At 46.8% G+C, this 8,986-nt stretch overlaps 1 protein-coding gene across 1 annotated transcript in view; it reads left to right on the top strand.

The window, feature by feature from the left end:
- Positions 1–8,185, top strand: part of dnaaf11 (dynein axonemal assembly factor 11) — an 18,213-nt gene extending 10,028 nt beyond the window's left edge. The window contains exons 8-11 of the mRNA XM_047331984.1: positions 312–381; positions 2,736–2,831; positions 3,967–4,046; positions 7,816–8,185. Coding sequence (XP_047187940.1) covers positions 312–381; positions 2,736–2,831; positions 3,967–4,046; positions 7,816–8,014 — 445 coding nt within the window. The 3' untranslated portion in view covers positions 8,015–8,185. The remainder of the gene's footprint in view (positions 1–311; positions 382–2,735; positions 2,832–3,966; positions 4,047–7,815) is intronic.
- Positions 8,186–8,986: the final 801 nt, after the last annotated feature.

Here is an 8,986-nt window from a genome sequence, read left to right as displayed (position 1 = left end):
TAATATATTTCCCATTTTTCTACTCTCAGGCTTGAAAAACCTGTTTAGTTCTTTTGTAGAGTTTGTTGCAAAACTCCATAAAAAGAAAATTGGATTTTTCTTCTGATGTGAGGACACTTCCAACTCGTTGAGTTTAGTGACCGTTGTTGTTTTTGAAATCTCATGTGTTACAAAAACATGCGAGGGACCAGTGGTTGCTAGGTAACTGACATACGAGTTGACAACAGATGTTGGATTTAGTTCTTCGGATTCCTGAAACCTGCAACACTTGAATGCTGTTGTACTACGTTTGTGTGTTGTGACCCTCACAGACACATGGACACGTCCCTGATGGACGTGGACGTTCAGCCGACATACGCCAGAGTCAGCGTCAAAGGAAAGGTAAATGCCACGGAGCTTTTCAGAGTAAAATCCTATGATCCGTTTTTTTTCGTGTCACATCCACGTTTTATGATTTAACCCAGCTCTGGTTTTCTCCCGGCGAGGTGTCGCTGCCGCTGACGGGTCAGAGATCTTCTCCTGAGGCGGCGGCGACATCACACTCAGCCCAGTCGCAGCAGCAGCGTTTACCATCTGCCTCCATACGCTGTTTATACAACACGTCGTCGTCCTCTTGCTGCTCATTTTTCAATCACACTGGAATCAATCAAGTGTTTGTTTCACTGCAGTCTGGTGCTGAACCTCGAGTGACAAGTAGGAAACGCCGAGCGCACCATGTGCACGAGTTCCCGCATGGTTAACACGAGTCAGCGTGAACACGAGGGAGGTGGCGATCACGAGAGACAGGATGTAAAACAACCAGACAACCACTTCAAAATAAAACAGGAAGTGACGACAGAGAGAAAGTCTCTAGAGAGGCAATGTTCCTGTAACCGCTTCCCACAGATCTCAACAGTGACCCCGCCCACTTTTTGAACGCCGCCGGTTCTGGAAGTTTCATTTACTCCATTGACGTTTCAAAAGAATCCTCACATAAAGAGATTTACTCCTGGAGCCAAGTCAATAAACTACGAGATGAATCTTCACCGTAAAACTTTTCATTCATCGCGAAAAAATAATGTCAAAGGCAAAGGTACAAGACTGTACATAATTATTTGTTTATACAGCAAAGGAACTACTCGTCCCATGATCCATCACGAACGACTTTCCGACGACAGTTTAGCTTCTTCACTGTAGTGTTTATATTGTTGGTAATAGTCATGTGATGCGTTGCAGCTTGTGTTTTGTGCATGGATACAGTGCATAGAGTTCAGTGGTAGCAGTAACTCCTGCTGCGTTCCATTACATCTCGGAACTCCGAGCTCCGACGACGGGGTTGTTGAGGTTCCTCTGTCCAGCGTTCGAGTTGCAACCTCCGACTCGGACGTCTGTGATTTGGTGATTCCAAAGTACAACTGAACGCAGCATTACTAGCTGACATGAAGTCCGGGGGTTCCACCAATCAGAGACGTCGATGTTACACTTTAGGATTGCGGGTAGTGTAGTACTTCTCAGTGACATTGCAAATATATAAACATGTTTTTCTGAAACCAAGGTTGATTTCATACGGACTTGTAGCTTCACAACCTCGTGGTGAGTCGACCTCGAACAGTTACGACATTATGCCTAATAATCATCAACGTTAATGGAGATATGAATGGGGGGTTTTCACTTCCTGAACCTCACTGTTGAGCTCTATTATAACGATTCGCCGGTGATTCATGGCGTCACAGCTGCCGCCGTGATGAATCCCTGGCGATGGATGACGAGTCAGATTCAGAGCAAATAAAAGTCTTTGAGAAGCTGCTGAGTCGTCGAACCTGCAGGACACTCTCTCTCTCTCTCTCTCTGGAAATTCCCCCAAAACTGTGTCAACGTTCAGGATGAAATACAAACCGGAAGTCAACCTTGGAGTTTCCCTGCCAAACGGAGGAAGATTCTGTGTCAGCAGCTTCGTGAGTCTGGCTGTGGTTTATTGTGACGGGCGGCTCGTCGGCTGTCGTCACCACAGAGTTTTACCTGCAGGGGTTCAGTCCGACACACACTGTGTGTGTGTGTGTGTGTGTGAGAAAGATATTAATCTCCCACAAACAGACCACCGCGACCTTTACACCCGATTAAACCTCACATAAATCCAGAGGGCTGTCAATTGTTTTTCTTTTTTCTTACCTGCAGGATACAATTATAAATCCGGAGCCCTGCAGGTCTGCGGCTCGTTGGCCAGAGTCCTGAATGTCACGGCTCGGCCTCAAGCCGTATTTATGGATGGTTGTTTTATGCCTGGGGGTCAGGCTGATTGGACGGGTGTGGTGATTTACGCAGTGATACATCAACTCAGGCCTTTAAATGTACCTTCTTTACATGAACTCGCTTAGAGCGGCCGGGGGAACTGACCGGTGGAATCATCCGTGGTGTTTGTATATCACATGTGGCCGAGGAGACGGACTCGGAGTCAAGAGGGAGGTTCGGGAGTTTTCCTTCCTCTCTGCGTGGTTTCCCTTTAATTTCCCCTCAGAATCAAATCAAAGTAGATTAAAAAGTGAAGTTGTTCCTCCCGCGTTGGAACCTTTTGGTTTTTAACACTGATTGATTGCTGCTGTTCTCATCCGGAGCTATTTCTGGTCACTCTCCCGAGTCCGCGCTGGAACTTGTGCCTATAAAAAGACCAGAGTAATGATTAAAGTCATTTGACGTTGACGGTGCCGGATCAGCGCATTAATCTCGCTAATTAAAGTTGTGAATAATTTACTCCGCAGATATTTCAGATGGTCCTGCCCGCAGAAGTGAGGCCCGACGGCTCGACAGCGCTGAGGTCCCAAACCACCGGACATCTGGTCCTCACCATGCCCCGGGTACGTACTGTCACGTGGCCCCGGGTACGTACTGTCACGTGGCCCCGGGTACGTACTGTCACGTGGCCCCGGGTACGTACTGTCACGTGGCCCCGGATACGTACTGTCACGTGGCCCCGGATACGTACTGTCGCGTGGCCCCGGGTACGTACTGTCACGTGGCCCCGGATACGTACTGTCACGTGGCCCCGGGTACGTACTGTCACGTGGCCCCGGATACGTACTGTCGCGTGGCCCCGGGTACGTACTGTCACGTGGCCCCGGATACGTACTGTCGCGTGGCCCCGGGTACGTACTGTCACGTGGCCCCGAGTACGTACTGTCACGTGGCCCCGAGTACGTAATGTCCGTGGCCCCGGGTACGTACTGTCACGTGGCCCTGGGTACGTACTGTCGCGTGGCCCCGAGTACGTACTGTCACGTGGCCCCGGGTACGTACTGTCACGTGGCCCCGGGTACGTACTGTCGCGTGGCCCCCGGTACGTACTGTGACGTGGCCCCGGGTACGTACTGTCAAGTGGCCCCCGGTACGTACTGTCACGTGGCCCCGGGTACGTACTGTCACATGGCCCCGGGTACGTACTGTCACGTGGCCCCGGGTACGTACTGTCGCGTGGCCCCCGGTACGTACTGTGACGTGGCCCCGGGTACGTACTGTCAAGTGGCCCCCGGTACGTACTGTCACATGGCCCCCGGTACGTACTGTCAAGTGGCCCCCGGTACGTACTGTCACATGGCCCCGGGTACGGAAGTTCAAAAAGGCAGAGAGAAGCACACATGTGAAATTTCAGCAGCCAAAACTTTTTCATCAAATGGAAACGGAACTTTTTGCCTCATTTGCTGTCGACACTTGTGTCCGGTCTCAGTGAACATGTTAGTTTTACAGCAGACGTTCAGTGTTTTCAGATCCAGTTTCAACTTTCAGGGAGATGTGGTCGTGGCCATAACGTGATTGGTTGTAGAGTAGATTCGCGTTCACGTTTCTTCTGACTGGCAGATATTAAAACATGGCGACAGAAAAAAGGAACTCATGTTGACGTTATAAAGATGTATTTGTTTGTGAAAACATATTTTTCATATTGACAGGTCATAAAAAAGTTGTTTGATGTTCAATTGAGTCTGATTTGTCTTTTAGGCTGAAGGTGAAATCAAAGTGAAAAAGATCGTCTCACGGCCAATCAGACGCAGCCGCTCGCAGCCCGAGGACGACAAGAGGTAAAGATTCTTAATTCAAGTTCCATATATTTGGTTGTATTTGTGTTTTCTTTTTATTCATATTTATTTATGATAAAGTTTATGGTTAAACAAAAAACCCTAGCAGAAATCAAAGAACTTGATTTGAACCAAGCTGCACCTGAAGATTCTTGTGATTATATTTGTAGTTTAGACCTGGTTGTGTCAACACACTGCTCTGTTTCTATGGTAACAGATGATAACACTATACAGTTAATAATGATGATGAGGCAGCTGGATACTGAGTCTGTGTCACGCCCTCCGGCTCACCAGCTCCTCTCATCCTCATTACAGTCGCCTGCTTTTATATGATTTGGTTTTTATCGGCCGCGCTGACAATCGCTCTCTCTCCTCGCCGATGGCGGCGCGGCAGCGACCACAGATAACCTTGACTTGACCAGAGCGGCGGCGGCGTCACAGGGGAGAAGAAGAAGCAGCGAAACTCCTACTGCTCACATTTCGCTTCGGGCTCCGAACAATCAAATCCAGAAAACGCAGCAGACGCTGTTGACGTGTTTCTGAATGTGACACGTCAACACGTCAACACGTTCACTGACAGCGGCTGAACCGAGCGTCGCCTCTTGATGACCACGTCAATACGCGGTCGTGTTTTTCGTCTCCTCCGCTCGTCACCGCCATCGTTACCGGTTCACGATCGCTCGTCGTCCTTCAGCCGCAGCCTCAAATTAAACATCCCATAAAGATGCCGAGCAGCTCCCGCAGCACGTCAAGGTGACGGGTGAGTTACTGCATCATTTGGACGTGATTAGGGAGGGTGACCTTTAACCCAAGGCCCTACCCACAGATTCTGTATTCAGCCTCGGGCCTGGATGGAAATAGATCTGACGGCCGCGATGGAGTCTGGAATGACACGATACGTGTGGATCACATCAAACCATTTCACTGAAACATGTCGGCGCTGATAATGTCCCCGGTGTTGTTCTTTGAAAGGTCAGAGGTCAGGGTCAACTGCAGCTTCTCTTCTCTGAGCAGCTTCAGAAGCCTCAGAGCTTCAGCCGCAACAAAACGCATTTTCACTAGATTCTTTTTTTCAAATAAGCAAAAACTAAAACAAATATCCATTGAAACGTCGTGACTTGAAGATTCAGTTCATCAAGCGAAGAAAGTGAGAAAAGCAGAAACTCGTGACGTTTGAGAAGCTGAAACCAGAGAATGTTGATTTTCTGTTCACTGTTCATCTGCCAATCAACTATAGCAATATTCTGTGTCTATGTAGAAATGACCTGAGAACACCAAACAAGAGGAATTTGTTCATTCGTTTCTGCTCGCTAGACTTATTTTATCCTTTAAATCATTGATATTCTATAAAATGTAAAGAAAAGGGGAAACATTTTCCCAACAGCTCAAGATTTTTCCATGAAATAACTTTCCAACAAGCCAGATTTTGAAAAAAGTTTCATTTAACTGTCACAAATTCTCACACTAGCTAATGTTTCCATCTTCCATCGAAGATCTTTCTTCCGAAAAACAGTTAATTCGCAAACTTTGAGATGGAAACAACTTTGCAGAATAAGTTTTGTCACAGCGAACGTTCAGCTCACGTGACTGATCAGCTGCTGGTTGCTGCCATGTTGTTCAATGATAAGTTGCTCAGTTGAAAGCAACTCCTGCAGACCTCTCTCCATGTGTCCTCTGCGTTGCCGAGCGTACCGCATGATGTCGTATCAGCATGTTGCCAAGGCAACTGTTGTTTTGTTTTCAGTTTGCAACCTCTTCTTCTTCTACTGTTCTATTACGGCTGCGTAACGGATGGTAAAACACGTAATTCGCATTTGCTTAACATATAAATGGAAACATCTGCTGAGAAACCAGAATCAGCTCCTCTGTTCGTCACTGGAACGACAAATCAATAATTCATGCAGAGGCGGCGCCTGGTCCTATAGCCTCTGCAGTTAAGTATTATAATAAGACGACGAGTTCACTCTGCACGAACGGACCCAGGGATCGTTTCTGCGTTCACCGTCCAACCCTCGACCTCCTAACCCCCCACCCCCCTCCTGACCTCTGCACCAGCCAGGCCACAAACATCACAACAAATTACTTTATCAATATTGCTCAATGAGCAGTTCTCTTGTTATAATAATATGATTCTCTGTGTGATGATAACGGCAGAAACTGTTGACCATAGAACCTCATTACCTGTGAGATATGATGACGATGACCAGCTGGCCCGTTGCCGCGGGTGACCTATTACAGGCAGCCATTTTGGACTCTGGCTAACCAGCGAAGGCATTAGTAGAGGAGCCCTGAGCTAATGACTCCATCCATCTCTCATGGCGAGTGCTAACGACTCGCTTTACTTCTGACCAGCCTCCAAGAAGTTGTGAATCTTCATCCTCCTCCTCATCATTTAAGTTCCTCCACCCAAAAAAGTGTTGTTCTTCTGTTCCTGTCCTCTTACATGTCTGACATTGACTATAGAGACTTGTATCTGGTGTTTACACATTCCTCTTCAAATGAATTATGTTCAAAGTAGATTTGGTACGTCAGAAATATAGAAAACCAATCGCTGTCGAATATGCAAATATGAGGCAAAGCAACCTGAAACTTCCAGTGCAGCAGAGGCAGCGAATCACAAGAGGACGGCAGGTGTGTCAGCAGACAGTTAGTGTTAGCATTAGGAGTTAGCATCCACGAGAGGACGGAATGTGTAAGCAGACAGTTAGCGTTAGCATTAGCAGTTAGCATCCACGAGAGGACGGTAGGTGTGTCAGCAGACAGTTAGCGTTAGCAGTTAGCATCCCCGAAAGGACGGCAGGTGTGTCAGCAGACAGTTTGCGTTAGCATTAGCAGTTAGCATCCAGCATCCACGAGAGGACGGTAGGTGTATTAGCAGACAGTTTACGTTAGCATTAGCAGTTAGCATCCATGAAAGGACGGCAGGTGTGTCAGAAGACAGTTAGCATTATTAGCATTATGGTTATGGAGTGGATGGTTTCCAGCCCCAGATTATTTTGTATTACTTTAAGGATTGTTCCACTGTCGGCCAAATCAAACCTCTGATATTGAAATTGATGCCACATTTACTTTACTAAGTTTTTATCCAATTGATCGTTATTGAAGCCAGAAGTTTTATCGAGCAAAGACCAAGTGACTTGTTTTTCTGTCCCCGTAAGGAAGATTAGTTCCAAACTGTCACGACCGGTGATGAAGATCTGAATCTTTCATCAGATTTTTCGAGGCATCAGAAATCATCTCTTTGTTCGACCCACAGAGAATTGATCGACGCGCTTCCCCAGATATTAAACACACGTCGAGTGACATGTGGTGATTGATCGTCTCACAGCTCTGGAGCCGCTCAGCATCCGTACGTGTGGAGATTCACGTCGACACATTCACGTATGCACAGACATGTTTATAGTTGAACTGGTCCAAACCTCTGAGATATATTTCAGCTCCTGTATCGACCTTGTTACAGTCGCATTAAATCTGGAAACTTTTGACACGTCTGTGCCAACGTTGACAACTGACGACAGATTTGTTGTTCCTGTCGTTTGAGTACTTCTGTTAACCCTTTTCTCACTTTAGCAATTGAATTAGATCAGAAGAAAAGTGACAGATAAAATATTCCTGTGGGACAGAACGAGGTACGAGGAGGACGCTTTATTAAATATTGTCCTTATCTTCATTTATTTCCTTATATTCACCAGACTGCACTTTAACTACTGTATTCATCCAAAGGGACGAGCTGTTGTTGCCTCTGACTTCCTTCATGTTTTCCACCCCACAGAAAAGCTGCGGGTCCCGAGCGGCTGGAGGTCGATCCCGGCGCGAGCACGGCCCTCGACCTCGGCAGCATTGTGCGGTGCCAGATTGCCGGACGAGGTTCACTGGAAGCGCCCAGAGCAGCGCCGCCGCCTCCCGCCGCAGCTCACAGCGGCTTCTCCGACGTGTTCCTGGACGATCCCGACGTCCCGCCGCTCATATGAGACTGTAGACGTGTGAGGCCTCTGGTCGCCTGGCCACGTGATAACATAACTATGTGTTCATATACGAGTTAGATATAGTCCATGAGGTGGACCGACCTCCGTGTGAGTCTCCATGTTTCTACGTTGTGTTGAATAAGCTTGTTGAACTAAACGCTCCAGAATACGTTGCGTTCACTTTGAATTTTCAGACGCTGATGGAAACAGGAAATGGAATCAGTGGTGCAACACCATAAAGTGTCCCCTGTCGGTCGCTCAGTTGGTTGCGGTTTGCAACTTTACCACAAGATGACACCAGAAAATTACAATAATTACTTTAGTAAACTGTTTCCTGTGTGTTTCCTCGTGTTGTTTTACTTCCTGTCTCCCGCTCCCTGTGATTGTGTGCATCTGTGTTCAGTTCCCCTGTTCCACCTTGTGTTGATAGTCTTGTGTTACGCAATGTCACCTAACCCGTGTCGTGTTTCCTGGTTATGTTTTTGGTTTGCAGTTTTTTTTCATAGTGGATAACTTTTGGTTTGGTTTTCCCTTTTTTGTTACCTGTAAGACTTTAAGTCTCTTTCTGTTTGTTTTTAAATAAATCTTTAGTTTCTGCATTTGGGTCTTACTTCTGAAGACCTGACCACACTCATAATTCTTGATTAAAACTGGTAACAGACCTCTGGAAATTTTCAGTATTTATGGTTTGGACACAATGCTATTTTTCAAATAAAACAAGTAGCTGAAAGATTTGATCCTGTTTGTAAATGTGTCAAAAACACATTTCAGGTCAAACCGATTAGCGATCGGCACTTTGATAAGCTTGACTTCTGTAAAATGTATTATCGATATAATGAAATTGCTATATATGACCGGTATCTAACATCAGATGTTCCTAACCTCACAGTTGCTTCTTTCCCTCGTGAACTCCAGCGCAGAAAGAAAAGAAAATCTGTGAGCCGCAGTCGGTCCGCTCTGCCTGTGGCCCACTCTCTT

This window comes from Scophthalmus maximus, chromosome 5 (assembly GCF_022379125.1).
Source record: "Scophthalmus maximus strain ysfricsl-2021 chromosome 5, ASM2237912v1, whole genome shotgun sequence".
Classification (NCBI taxonomy): domain Eukaryota; kingdom Metazoa; phylum Chordata; class Actinopteri; order Pleuronectiformes; family Scophthalmidae; genus Scophthalmus; species Scophthalmus maximus.
This window is presented reverse-complemented; position numbering and strand designations above follow the sequence as displayed.